Below are 14,612 nucleotides of genomic sequence, written 5' to 3' on the forward strand. Positions count from 1 at the left end.
TCATCTTGTTCTTAGAAAAGTGGCTTTCAAAATGGTGTCCCAGTCCTTACAAGAATATTATTTTAGCCATACTTTGAGTAGTTTTCTCCAGGTTTAGTTTTGGGTGCTATGGACTAATCTACACATTCTATTCAGAAGATTTTAGAAAAATGAGCATCAAGGAAGACCGCCCGGACTAGCTTTTTGACTAATGGCACAATGGGAAACGCTCAATCTCTCTGGCATCTCCAAGAGCTGAATATGGTAAACTTGGCAACCCCACCTGATATTCAACTGCAGTATTTGAAGATGTAAGCTCCTGAGTAAGTGAACCATGTCCTTCATTTTATGCATTATCTCATTTACTCCTCCCTCCATTTCAGCAACTCTAACGATGAAAGAGTCCAAATGTTTTCATGAAAGATGCAGATGCATAATTTTCAAGCTGCTGTAATCTTTATATTTCTCTTCTCGGAAAGCAGGATATTCATAGGGAGGGGCAGAATCTTTGTGGCTTACATGCAGAGACTTTTGTTTGGCCATATTTGCAAAGTGCTCTCTTGGGATACTATTTTGATTTTATGTGAATACCACAATTTTCTTTTGCCTCTTTATTCACTTTGCCCAAATCTCTCTCTCAATCGAATAATTTATCTTGCAAATCCTGTATTTTGGAAATCCCATTGCCCCAGAAAGTGTGCCCAATTTTGATGGGGCAAAAGTCCAGCAGCAACAACACCTAGCTCCACAATATTACTAGATCCACATACCACTCTCTTAACGAGGATTAATGCATGTAATCGGTGTACAGGCTATAAATGATCCAGACTGGCCAGAAACAACCAAGACTGAGCTTGATATTACATGGCCTTTCACAATAAATTCAGTTCTTAATATAGAGTATAATAAAGGTATTAGCGGATTGGTGAAAGAAATAAAGACATTCTTCAAAATCCTACCCTAATGTACTATAATGTTCTCCTAGTGTGCAAGTGTGACTGCCAGCTATGGCAATTAAAACACACAAGGTGATGGACGGAGTGTTGCACATTGGCAAAACATTCACCCACAGTAACAGATCTGGGTTTAATCCATCGTTCTTTTGCTCACCACGCCACCCCAGTTCAGACATGGTCATATGCAAATCAGTCTTGACCCTGTGCCTCATGGGAACAGTCCAGCCCTAACTGCCAAGCCATGTCTTCCCTGGACGGGAATCAAGCATCCTAGGATCAGTTTCTGGCTATCAGCTGTCATCAGCCAGGATGCCTGGACTCCAGTGGCGTAGCGAGCACGGGATCCACGTCTGGGCATAACCTTCCCACATAGGGCGAATAGCAAAACACACAAGGTGATGGACAGAGTGTTGCACATTGGCCAAACATTCACCCCCAGTCACAGACCTGGGTTTAATTCATCGTAATTTTGCTCACCACGCCACCCCAGTTCAGACAGAATGCAGACAATGTCATACGTTCACCCCAGTAGAGAGATCTGGGCCTAAATCCATCGTTTTTTTGCTCACCATGCCATTCCAGTTTGAACCAAGCCATATTCAAATCAGTCTTGACCCTGTGCTCCTGGGAACAGTCTGCCCGAACTGCCAAGTCCATCAACTGTTGTTTTTGCATTTGTCACCCGAGTGGGACGGGTATGCTCAGACGTGAGTCCCGTGCTCTCCATGCCACTGGAATCAAGCTATCCTGGCTGATGAGGGCTGAAAGCCCGAAACGGGTCCTAGGATGCTTGTTTCCAGTCCAGGGAGGACCTGGCTATGCAGTTCAGGCTGGACTGTTCCCATGGGGCAGAGGGTCAAGACTGATTTGCATATGGCTGGTTCAAACTGGAATGGCATGGTGAGCAAAAAACCGATGGATTTAGGCCCAGATCTCTCTACTGAGGTGAACATATGACATTGTCTGCATTCTGTCCATCAACTGTTGTTTTAGCTATGGCAATTGTTCATGTTCTTAAATGTCTCCACATTGTAGCCTTCTGATAAAGAAACAGTGCTCATGAATAAACTGTTCTCTCTTTAAATGTTAAGCAGTGGAGCCCTGTGGTCAGATGTATTGAATGCCTTTTCATGACATTTTGTAACATACCACTCTCGCAGCCAGTTTAGAATTAACCGGGCACACTTCAGCATCCCATTAATGATTAAAGTATGTGTAAGTTTCCAAACCCAATGTACCTTGCAGACTCGGGCAGATCTCTGCTGTGTTTTACCACTAATTAACCTAAATATTTGCATCACAGTTGGCCTCTTTGCCACCATACAAAACGTATCTAGTTGTGCTACATTTTAAGTCAAAACATGATGTGAATTCTTACCTTTACCTAAAGCAGGTTGCATGCCTTTAACAATATTGTTTCTTTTGCATTTAACAATATGGCAAAATAGATCCAATTCCATTATGCTCCACATCAAAAATAATAAAGTACTTGTATAATAGTCTAGATTTGCACAGAACACAGGTGATATTAACACAAACAAGTTAACTTGTAACAAAAAAATGAAGTGTTCATTGGAATGTACACACTGCACTAAAGGCATATTTAGTGAATGATTGGCATACGTACAATGACCATCCCGAAGGCCTCCGTAGTGGTTTGAAACAGCGATGAGGTCATATTTATATGGAGCGGGGTCTGAATTTGTTCTCGGCTTGATGATGAACTCTGAGAAATCCAGGTCTCTGAAAAGAGGAAAGATGGCAAGTAACTAACAAGTGTTTAAGTGTGCCTGGGCATGCATGCACACGAGTAACAGAATTAGATTAAGTTAACATCAGATCTGATGAGTCTTTACAATATACGGCTACTCCACTGAAGCAAACAAGAGCAACCAATGTATCACTGCAACCAGAAATTTTGGACTGTCAGACTGCACTGTTCTCTGCAAAGCTGGCAGCAGACACTCAGTCAGTGCAAAAACAGCACCACCTTGCCTAACTAACAAAAATTATATAAATTAGGCCTCCGAGTCCTGCGCTCTCAAAAAGAAAAAGCTTGATAGCAGCAAACTTGCCCCAAAAAGATAGCCATTTGAGTCCTTGAACAGCACAGACACTGGAAAAAAAAACAAAATACTAGAGAGGCCTAAGAGCGAATATGCCCTTTAAGACAGGGGCATTGCTCTAAAAAAGAAGTAGTATGGAAATATTTTCAATTGTGACACAATTGAGAGCATACATGCCCTCTTTATAGTACATCCCCTCTTCATCCATTACCAAAAAAAAAAAAAAAAGTTATGGACCAGGGTTGGCAATTAAAGATGTTGGGACAGTTCTGAGATGATGTACAGACCATCAACGAATTCCTGTTTAATTTACCAGAGACTTCAGAACAAGGAGGGATGTCAGTAGCTAGAGTCTCTATAGAGGCTGTTCCAGACTGTTTTCATGGATCATATAGCAGAACGTTGTTACAAGGCAGAATCACTAGGGAATATTGACAAATACCACTGGTGCCCTAGGTCAGTACATTTTGCTGCTCTCCAAATGGAGGAGCAAATTAGTCCCTTTAGACACGTGTTTTTCCAGCATGAGCAAAGAAAAGCTGGCAAAGCTTACTCTATGTGATGAAGGTACAGTAGGGTAAAACCCTAGATCAACAAGTTACCTATTTTCAGTAAAGCTCTTTCTGGCATATACTCTAATTTAAATCACATTTCTCACCTATGAATATTCCCCAGACGTAAGACTGGATCCCGAACACTTCAAGCAGTACCCCTGTGAGCCGATAGGGGGTGGTGTGCGGTTCCGTGCCGACATCGTTCCACTCCGAAAGTGACATGCTGAGCCGCACGTAAGTGCCACCCAAGTGCACTGACATTAGTTACTTCATAGGCTGTCCACACCAACAGATGCAAAACCCAATAGCAGATAGTTCTTGACTACTTAGCATCTCTCTAGACTTGTGACCTTTTTGGTGGGAAAGAGTTCAGTTCGGAGAATGGGGAGGCAAGAGAGTCAGCGAGGAATCTGCAGTTAGAGAATCCACCAGAAAAAAAGGGTTACTGAAAGCAAGTAAATTGTTCTGATGGATAATTTCTACTGCAGATTCCTCACCTTTTGAAAAGATACCAAAGCAGTACCTCCCAGGTGATGGGGCTGAACTGGCTCAACTGAAAAAGTCCTGCAGGACCCGGGAAAGAAATGAAATGAAATGAAATGAAAAATTGCATTTGTATAGCGCATAACTGCCCTAGGGCCTCGCAGCGCTTAAAGCAAAAGTGCCATTCTTGTCGGACTGGCCAGTCCAGAGAGTAGAGCTTTGTGAGTTTGTCACTTAGCAGCCCAGCAAATGTCCAGAACATGCACTCCATGTGCCAGTAGTAGCAGCTTTAGTACAGGTGTAATGAGCTCACAAACCTCTTGGCCTTGCTTTTTAGCCTGTGCGAAGCATATTTTAATGCACAGAACGATCCAGCGAGAATTTGCCCTTTTCTGCACTGCTCTACCATTCTTCGTGGTACAGTAATCACCACTGAAGATCCTTTGAAGTCTCTTATGGAATCTGGTCACAGAGGGACAGATTCCCTGAGGCTGTGCCCATTGGGATTTCAGATTCCACTGCAGAGCCCGCATATGCCATCTAGCATGCTTTACCAGCAGGAGGCCCAGCAGCCTCAGGGTCATGCTCAATGAGATCAAGTGCAGAGGCTGAACCATCGGGATCACAGCATGAGTGCCCTGGACTCTATGCTCCTAGCTGGCGGTACGGAGCTCCACTGTATCCAGAATAACTCAGATGAAGGGGAGCATCTTCCAAGGAGTCAGGAGTCTTCAGCAGCCAGTTCATGAGGTAGGGGAAGACTGGAACCACTGCACTCCAAAGATGTACTGCTACCACCACCATCACTGTTGTGAACACCCAAGGTGCACTGGTAATTAACAAGCAACAATAAATCAATGCTATTTAATTAACCACGAACAAGTCTTGGCAAAGTCAACAAATTGGACACTTTGAAACTTTTCCAAAGAAAACGTAGAAAAGTGTCACTGAGGTTGGTTAGAAGTACTTGGGGCGACGAACTCCGGCAGGAAGCTAGCCAATGGGACCAGCAAGGCCCTCAATAACAGTTAGCTTCTCAGAAGAAGGTGCCCTTCAGTGGTTTAAGGCACTTTATCCGCGTTGCAATGGATTCCTATGGAGTGCTTCTAATGGTACAAAAAAAAAATGCTGAGGATACTCTCAGGATGCTGTGGATGCGGTGCAACAATTGGGGTCTTCCTGCAGGAATTCCTTGGTCCACGAAGATGGTGAGGGTGTCCTGGTTGCAGTGTGGACGTCTCATGAAGTCCTATCCGCTCTGGCCAAAGTCCAGTCACAGGCCAATCCTTTCTGGCTCAATAACTCGTCTTATGAGGGTCTCAGCAACTCTCTGACAGCGCCTGCAGGATCAGCGAACTCGGTGCAACTCTGTGCATTGGGTCTTGTAATCAGTGCTGCATCGCGGCAGTGGTAGCAACTTAAAGAATTTGGGTTACTGAATTGCACCAACAGGTTTCTTTAGATGTTGAGTTCCTGTGCTGCGAACAGGATGCCAGTAACTCTGTAGGCTGCTTCCCCTTGAGCAGTATAGGGCAGGTACAGTCCCCTCTCTTCACTGGAAACCAGGTGTAGCAGTAGTAGCCTTCGTCGGTGCAGCCACTCTTTGCTGGCCTCTAGTTGCAGCAGGGCAGTCCTCCTTCCAAGTTGGCTGAGGTCTGGGTGCCATGGGTGCCACTTTTAAGCTTGGAAAGTGCCCTCAGAAGGATGCAGTTGGTAGCCAACGGGCCACCATGTTCCCTCCCACCTAGTGACCATTTACTGTGGACTGTGGTATCTGGCTATCCCAGGATGCACAATTCTACCCACTCCAAGACAGCGAGACCCTTCCCTCTGTGTCCAGATCTTCCTAGCCCACCCCTGGGGTATGGCTACCTCAGGGCTACTCACCCTGGGGGGGGGGAGGGCAACAGGTTTCCCCTCCTCCCTAGTGTGCTACATCTGCCCTTCAACGTTGGCTTCCCTATTACTGCCTGCCTTTTAAGGCTTGCACCTAAGTGGCTTCCTGGCAACACCTCCCTGGCCTGCAATCCCTCATTGTTCTCCTTTCTGAGAGCCGATGGCACACCTCTCCAAGAGGGCAGAGTGCTATCTTGTAGAAAAGGCTCCATGTGGGCCAGGGAAGGCACGAGTCTTAATGGCACAAAGTGGCACTTTGCTAAAGCTGCACACTGCAACAATTAGTTACATTAATCTCGACTTGAGATGCACGTTGGGCTCAATGTAACAAGTTGTATGATAGCTTAGAGTGCCTACTTTCGTCCCACCACTCAGGAGTCAGCACAGCTGAGAGGTTATCGTGTAACCCTGTTCTCGCCAATTGGGCAACAGTGTCTTTCCACAGTAAAAACTGTACTTTTGTGTGTCCTACTGCAAAGTACATGTCCTGCCTGTGTCATATGTTGCAAACTGCCTTTAAGACTCAGTAGGCCTGTCAGAGGGGGGACTTACACAGATGTACAGAGGAAGAGGTGGCTTTGTCAATGTTGGCAATGGCAAAGTCGGGTTAGCACCGCTGTAAATGCTCTACCAGTCTTCAGTGGCAGATTTATTTTTCGTGGGAAACTTCCACGGTGGCACAACCTCTGATGCAAGCCCTGGGTGACCCCTCTAACCTACATGCCCTGGGTACCAAGATACCATTTATAATGAACTTACAGGTAAGTTAGCAATTTACACCTGGGTACAGCCAATTCAAAAAACTTTAGCGTCAGGGCAATGGCACACAAGTCTGGTTAGCAGGCCTCAGTGCACTCTCAGAGTTAAAAAACACAGAAGCATTGGTCGAAAACCTGGGAAGGACTATACAAAAAGAGGCACTGCCCTACAGGTGATAGAACTTTGGTAAGAATTTAGGGTGTGTCCTCATAACCAGTGTATCCTTCTGTATGGTCTGTATACTGTTAATGCCTGTAACTTACTTACCCTTTTAATGATGTGAGGGCCACCAACAGAGCAGTTACTTACCTTCGGTAGTGCCTTCTCTGGTAGAGACATGATCTAGCAGCAGGTTCCTTACCCTTGATTTATCCAGGCATCAGACTGGATAAGGAAGATTTTTCTTTGAGCAACACCTCTGCGCGCCGGTAGGTGGTGTCGGTCGAACCTGCGTGACATCGTTGGCGTCGGCTGCTGTGACATCCGCTTCACCTATATAGGCACCATCTTGTTGCCCCGACGTCAGTTACTTATCACGTCTTTCCACCCCAGAGCCATGAAGTGCACTGACATTGGTGTGTTTGTGAACAACTATGGCCCTGAAAGGGATCACCCTGACCCTAAAAACGTGTCCGCAGTGCTGGGAGGATAGGTGTGTCCGTAAGGAATCTGCATCTAGATCATAAGACATTACAGAAAGTATGTCACTTGTTCAAGTGAAAGAGACATCTAGCCGCAGATTCCTTACCTTCGAATAATTACCCAAGCAATACCATCCACGGTCGAGGGACTACGGACAAGATTAAACCAGAAGTCCTGCAGGACACGGCTGCCAAAAAGGCTATCCCTGTGGACTTGACTGTCCAGGCAGTAGTGTTTGGTAAACATGTGCAGGGATGCTCACTTTGATGCAGGACAAAAAGGTTCCACTGAAGCATAATACAAGGAGAAGGTGGGAACATACGTGCAAGTCCTTTGATGTAACTATTTACAATAGGAGATTTAAATAAGGAAGGTTGGGCTGGCAGCCTCAGGAAGGCAGACAGGTCCGAAAGGTACCCTTTGAGAGTGCCCTGTGCAGATCCCGGCTAGGCAAGGGTCAAAATAAACAGTAGAATGTGAGAAAGGGAAACCGAAAAAGGATCAATCGACCTTCCTGTACCATATTTTACAGATTTGTGCCACTGGGAGGCGTACGCGGTCTTGGTAGAGGGACACCTGGTTACAAAAATAACATACCAAACTTCAGGAGGAAGGTCAAACGCTGTCAACTGCCACAGCTCAATCTCCTCGCCAGAAGGCATAGAGTTGACAGGTTTGGGTGGAGGACCCTTCCCTGCTGCGACAGAGGATCACCCCGAAGGGGCAGCATGATCGGAGGATCGATGCTCAGTTGGAGAAGCTCAGGATACCAGACTTTCTGTGCCCAGTCCAGAACCAAAAGACTTGGGCCCGGTTGCTCCTGATCCTCTTGAGCACTCTGGACAGGAGTGATATGGGCCGAAAGGTGTACTGGAGCCCTGAGCTCCACGCGAGAGCAGCCTTGCAAACTCCAGCGTGCAAAACTGCGGACATCGCTCATTACGAACAAATCTAAACAAGGCTTAGTTCATCCACCCTGACATTCAGAGAACCTGCCAGGTGTTGAACCACCAGGGATATGCCCTACTGTTCCAGTCATGTCCAAAGATGCAGGGCATCTTGACAAAGGGTCCACGACCCCACACTGCCCTGTTTGTGGCACTAACACATGGCGGTAGTGTTGTGCGTGAACACTTGAACCAACTTTCCATTGATTGAAGGAAGAAAGGCTTTCAATGTCAATCAAAGTGATCGGCGCTACAGCAAGTGGATGTGGAGTTCGGATTCCGCCTGAGACCAGAGTCCTCTGATCTCCACCTCTCCCAGATGGCCACCCATCTCAGAAGTGAGGCATCTGTCACTATTGTGTGGGGAAGGTAGAGGGGTCTGCTTCTGGCCCAATCGCGGTCTGTTATCCACCACTGCAGATCCTGTGCAGCTCTCTCCGAGATCAGGACCATGTTGGAGAGATTCCCCCTATGCTGCACCCACTGGAACTTCAAGTCCCCACTGCAGAACCCGCATCTGCCATCTGGCATGTGTCACTAGCAGGATGCAGGAGGCCAGGCATCCTCCGTCATTATTACCGAGATCCAGGATAAAGGATGAAACATCAGTATCATAGCCTGACTATCCTGGACTCACCGTTCAGGATGATGGGCCTGAAGCTGCACGGTGGCCGGAACAGCTTCGATGAAAAGGAGCGCCTGAGAGGGAGTCAGCTGTGACTTCTGTACATTTATAGTGAACCCCAGCGAATGCAGGAGGGTCGCCGTAGTCTGGAAGTGGGAGACGACAGCCTAGGGCGAACTCACCTTCAACAGCCTGTCGTCAATCTAGGGGAAGACTGTCACCCCTGATTTGCGCAGATGAGCTGCGAGCACCGCCATTATCTTGTTGAACACCCGAGGGGTGCTAGCAAGGCATAGGAAGAGCACAGTGAACTGTAGGTGCCCGTGCCCTACCGTAAACCGCAGGTAGCGCTGATTGGCAGGCAGGACAGGAATGTGAAAATAGGCATCCTGCAAGTCCAACGCTACAATCCAGTCTCCTGGGTCCAGGGCAGACAAGACCTGAGCCAGAGTGAGCATCTTGAACTTTTCCTTTTTTGAGGAGGCAGGTGAGGGCTTGCAAGTCTAGGATAGGGCACAGGCCCTTTTCTTTCTTCGGTGCCAATAAGTTGCAGGAATAACAACCACAACCTACTTCTGACACCGGAACCCTCTCTATGGCTCCCTTGGCCAAGTGAGTCATGACTTCCTCCTGAAGCAGTCAGGTGATCCCCATCAGCCAGTCATAGTTGGAGGCATGGAGGGAAGGTTGGTTTTGAAGGGAAGGGAACACACCTGTCCGACGTGATGTTCTGCTAGTGGTGGAGGTGATGGCTGATCCTGCCACCAACTAGCCAACCATGATCTTGAAGGTCCAGATTAGGAAGGTTTGGAGGCTGTCGTTGCAGGGGGGTGGTAGACTTACCCGGCCTCCTGACCCACGGTGCCGGAATGAGTTGTGCCCACAGTCACACAGAGGTTGAACTTGCGTGGTCCTGTGGCTGGGGAATGGCTTGCGAGGCTGAAAGCCCCTTCCGTAGCCATGAAAGGGGCGAAAGGTATACTGGAGCGAGTGCCAATGAGAGGACCAAGGACTTGGCCATAGCCCGCAAGTCCTTAAAGCACTCCAGCGCTAGGTCTGCCGTGTCGCTGAAGAAACGAGTACCAGCAAAAAGTTCATGTCCTAGCGAGAGATGCCTGGACACCTCCCAAAAAGCCAAAAGATCTCAACCAAGCGTGGCGTCTAACGGCTACCATTATTGAAATCGATCTGCCCAATGAGTTGGTCGTATCGAGCCCACAACGGATGGCGAACTTTGCTGCATCTCTCCCGTTTGACACCACTTGGGAGAGGATGATCCAGGCCTCCTACCGGACCTGTGGCAGCACTTGCGCAACAGTTTCCCACTAAGTGTGGGAATAAAGGCCCAATAAACATGCAGTGTTTACCAACTGCAATGCAAGGCTGGAGGAAGAAAATATTTCTTACGCCAACTATCCAGCCTCTTTGATTCCAATCTGGGGGTGTGGAAGGGAACGCACCTTGGGAGGCAGAGGCTTGGACAACCAAGCTCTCAGCGGTAGGGTGGTTGGTGAGAAAAGTGAGGTTACCTGGTGCAGGGCGATTCCGGCAGGCAGGTGTCCTAATCACAGGAGCCCCTGTGCTGTGCTTGTACCAGGTACCCAGTAGGACATCAGTTAGTGCCTTGTTGAAAGGCAGCAAGGGTTCCGCTGACGGAGGTCTTTAAGCCTGGTGTCTCCTCAAGATGTTTGTCTTGAATGTAGCAGAAGGGAGCTCAAAGCCCAGGACCTCAGCTGTCCTTCTCACCATCCCACCATAGAGTAGAACGCTCCCTCCTTGGTAGCCACGGTAGGGGAAGAAAGCAGGCCACAATCTGGAGAGGTATCCAGCCCGCTGGCCTCACTCAATTACTCACACCAGGGCCCCTACTAATCTGCCTCAATTCCTAGCACTTCAGAATAGGACTAAGGGAATGACCAGGAACCTAAGTGTTCTAACAGCTTTGGTAGGTGCTTATTCTGCTACGGATCATCTGGGATAAGAATGGGGCTGGCACTGCCAGTGGGCACCAGGAGTCTCAGCTTTGGGAACAGCGCGAGAGAAGAGCGCAAAGGTATGACTGGCATTGGTCCAGATCCATCACTGGATCCCTGGAGGGGTAACCGGCGCCAGGGATGGAGCCACCACAGTACTAGATGGAGCTCCCTCTGAGCCTCTGGGGCCCAAAGGCACGCTGGTCGGGTCAGGGCAGGGCACCCAAATATGAGGCACATGGCGTTATATACTGAGTATTGAGGTCTAGAACGCCGAGATTCCTTTGTTGCGACTTTAGAGCTCCCAGAGCTTCCTCTCAACCAGGACTGATAATGACAACGCTTTCGGAGCCATGGCCAGGCAGTTGGAGCATGACTTCAAGTCATGGTCATGCTCCAGGCACCAGAGACAAACCAGGTATGGGACCGTCACCGATATGGCACGGTGACAGGCACTGCACGGTTTGAAACCAGAAGTCTTCTTGGCCATGGAGGAAAAACCTACACCAAAAAAAGGGGCCGACAAACCATTGAAAATGGTCTGCTAGAAAGCGACAGAGGGTAGCTCTCTTCACAGATCTGCGCTGGCTGGCATGGAAAGAAAAGAACTGAAGACCCCATGCTGAGGTGGTGTCTAGATAGGTGATGCCACCATCACAACGGCGCAGACAACGCCAACGTCACACGGAGCTGACCTACACCACTTAGTGGCACGCAGGGATCATGCTCAGAGAAAAATCTTCCAGACCCAGTCTGATGCCTGGGAAATTCAAAGGAAAGGAATCTGCGGATAGATTATGTTGCTCAGAGAAAAATCTTCCAGACCCAGTCTGATGCCTGGGAAATTCAAAGGAAAGGAATCGGAGGCTAGATGTAACTATCAGATAAGACTGGCTAGGGTAAGGTGCTTCGCTCTGTGCATGACCTAAAAGAGGGCCTACATTTACCCAGCTAGTACCAAACTGATATTACACTCTGGGGGAGGTAATTCTGAAGACGGGAAGAGTCTTTCGCCACATTCCACGAGTCTTTCAATCAGTGAGATTTAGAAAATTTGCTGAGCATGTAGTCTTCTCAAATACGCTGTAATAGCGAACAAGTGTAACCTTCGTGAAGTGTTTAAGAAAGCTTACATTTAGTCAGATGTGTGAAGTAAAACATATCTTGGGGTTTGTTAGTTTGATGATATGTTAGATACCTCTTCCATTTGAAGGCATAGCACCTTCTAATGGACGGTCTCCGTGCTTCTTTAATGATGCAGTGTTGCTTTAGGTAGGTGGAAAATCTGGAACTCCGCTACCTAAGGAACCAGGACCTCAACTGTGGTTCCCTAGGGTTTGGATAAAAAACTCTCCCCTGCGGCAAGGTTAGGGTGTCTCTGCATAGTAAAACCTTGATATACTGCTGCCCTGACAGTTCTTGTAAGTGTGAGAACCATGCCTGGCGAGGCCATTTATGCGCTATTGGGATCAAAGTCATGTTGGCAGCTGTGAATCTTTTTAGAATTGGTGAAATCAACAAAGGTGGAGGAGAAAGGGATGAAAATATTCTGTACCACCTTACTGACCAGGTATTCCAAATGGTAGTCCCTGGATGCAAAGGACCAGCATTCGATGTTTTCTGGGGTTGCAAAAAGGTTTACCTGTGGTATAGCCCCCTTATTTTGAGGAGGGGATGCTGTGAATAGTCTCCCTTTAGCATGTCGCATGCATTCCACCTCCTTTCCTTGCTGACCTAGGTAATTACAAACTCTAGATCTGCCATTGTCCTGCAGCTTGTAACCATTGGTTGCTCAACCATTACTGAATCAGACTCATGTGTACCTTGTGTTTGGAATGAGGTGAATGCAAGATGCCACCATCCCTAACAGTTTCATTACTGTTATCACCATCCGAGATTGTGACGTCTGGTAAAGGCTAACTTAGTCTAGTACAGCCTGGACCCTTCCTGCAGTACGGTAGGCCATTGGCGTAGTTGCGGTAAGGTCTGCCCCCAGAAATGTTTTCTCTGTGCCTGGGGTGGTGGATTATTTTGCCCAATTTAGAGCGAATCCTAGCATGCGTAACAGTGATTCCACCTTTGTCACGTCTTGATGACAATGCTTGATGGTGGTAGTCTTGACCTGCCAATCGTCTAGGTAATACTAGACATGTATGGTGTGTATCCAGAGGTGAGCTGTCATTACCGCATTTGTTTTCCTCAAGACTCTTCGTGTGGACTCTATGACAAATGGCAGTACCTCGAACTGATAATGTTTTTCCCTATCCCTATATATTTTTGATACTGTCTGTGCGTGGACTTTATAGGAATTTGGAAATAAGCATCTACAGTTGCCAGACAGTCTCCCTTCTCCAACAGTGGAATAACAACTTGCAAAGTTGTTATTTATAACCAGAGTAAAAGGCTGCAAACTTAAATCTTTGTTTTTGATTTCAAAGTAAACAGAATACACACCTGTGTTTCTTTCCTTGGGCAGAGCCATTTCTACAGCATCTTTCTGCAGCAGTTTTGTAATTGGAAGTAAGGGGGTTCTAAATATTATGCAATGTGGCTATTGCATAGGCTTTGTACACAAATCTCTAACAGAACCCCTAAAGCACCAGAGGACCAAACAGTTGTACCTCTGGTACTTTAGGGGGCTCTGTTAAAGGTTTTCGTACAAAGCCTATGCAATAGCCACATTTCATGATATACAGAACCCACTTGTCCTTGGAATTGGACTTCCAATTGATTAAGACATCCTTTATCCTGCCTTCTAAAGGTGTTTCATGTCTAGGGGAAGATGAAGGTGTACTATGTGGGAGTCACTTTGAGGAACTGGAGACACATCCTACGGAGTTTCTGCCCCTTGGTTTTCCTCTGCTTCGAAAAAAAAGGCTTTTTGGTTGTTGCTAATGCAGCTACTATGTGGCAAGTGGGAGGAACTTGGTCATCAGAGTCAATGGACTTAACTGTGGTCGAAGCAGAAGATAGTTTATGCAGATCAGGGTGGAAAATCAGGAGTTATGGATGACAAACAGCAGTAGGTGTTGACCCAGAGCTCGCAGGATGCACGTACAAAGCCAACAGCAGAAAGAAACAATCCAACAGTGGAGCCGATGCAAATGCGCATTTACCAGTAATAGGTGAAGTCACCATATCTCTTGACTCGAAGACGTCTCCGAAGAAAAACAAGTTGCACATATCTGAGCCCCACACCAGGTGGCAGGGGTATGCACAGCATGAGTATCTATAGCTACACATGCCACAACCCTGATATCTCCTTTAAACTGGTCTAAGCGTTTCAAGATGAAAGTATGGGTCTTCTTTCTCTACCTTTCTTTCCACTCCAAAAGATGACAACTGCTTTGTTCACTACTTCGTGATATATTGAAATGCCATCAGGAGGGGATGGTCTTGAGGGGTATATGTCCATCTCCTCTTGTGAGAACAGTACCTCGACATCCTCTCACAAGGTTTCCTCCTCAGTTATGTGAAAGTCTAACTCATCCAAGCCAGCTGGCATAAATGTATACTCCTCTTCTGTAATCTGTGCTTTGTTCCAAATCCAGCTGTTTCTTCCTGCTCTGGAGTTTTAAAGTTCTGCTTAACCTTTTAACCCTTAAACCTTAGTATTCTTGTGTAGGGTCTTCGTTTTCTCAAAACCTTTCTTTTTTTTGCATCAAGCTTTTTATCTTAGCCTCCAGTGCCCTTTTCTTCCTCTCGACTTTGAAAACGTCAGGGGATTTATTG

General features: G+C 47.1%; 1 protein-coding gene across 1 annotated transcript in view; it reads right to left on the reverse strand.

Annotated features, from left to right (window-relative positions):
• USP11 (ubiquitin specific peptidase 11) overlaps window positions 1-14,612 on the reverse strand; it is a 452,733-nt gene that overhangs the window by 14,852 nt on the left and 423,269 nt on the right. The window contains exon 19 of the mRNA XM_078664784.1: window positions 2,563-2,678. Coding sequence (XP_078520910.1) covers window positions 2,563-2,678 — 116 coding nt within the window. The remainder of the gene's footprint in view (window positions 1-2,562; window positions 2,679-14,612) is intronic.

The sequence above is a fragment of the Lissotriton helveticus genome, chromosome 10 (genome assembly GCF_964261635.1).
Source record: "Lissotriton helveticus chromosome 10, aLisHel1.1, whole genome shotgun sequence".
In the NCBI taxonomy this organism is placed as follows: Eukaryota; Metazoa; Chordata; class Amphibia; order Caudata; family Salamandridae; genus Lissotriton; species Lissotriton helveticus.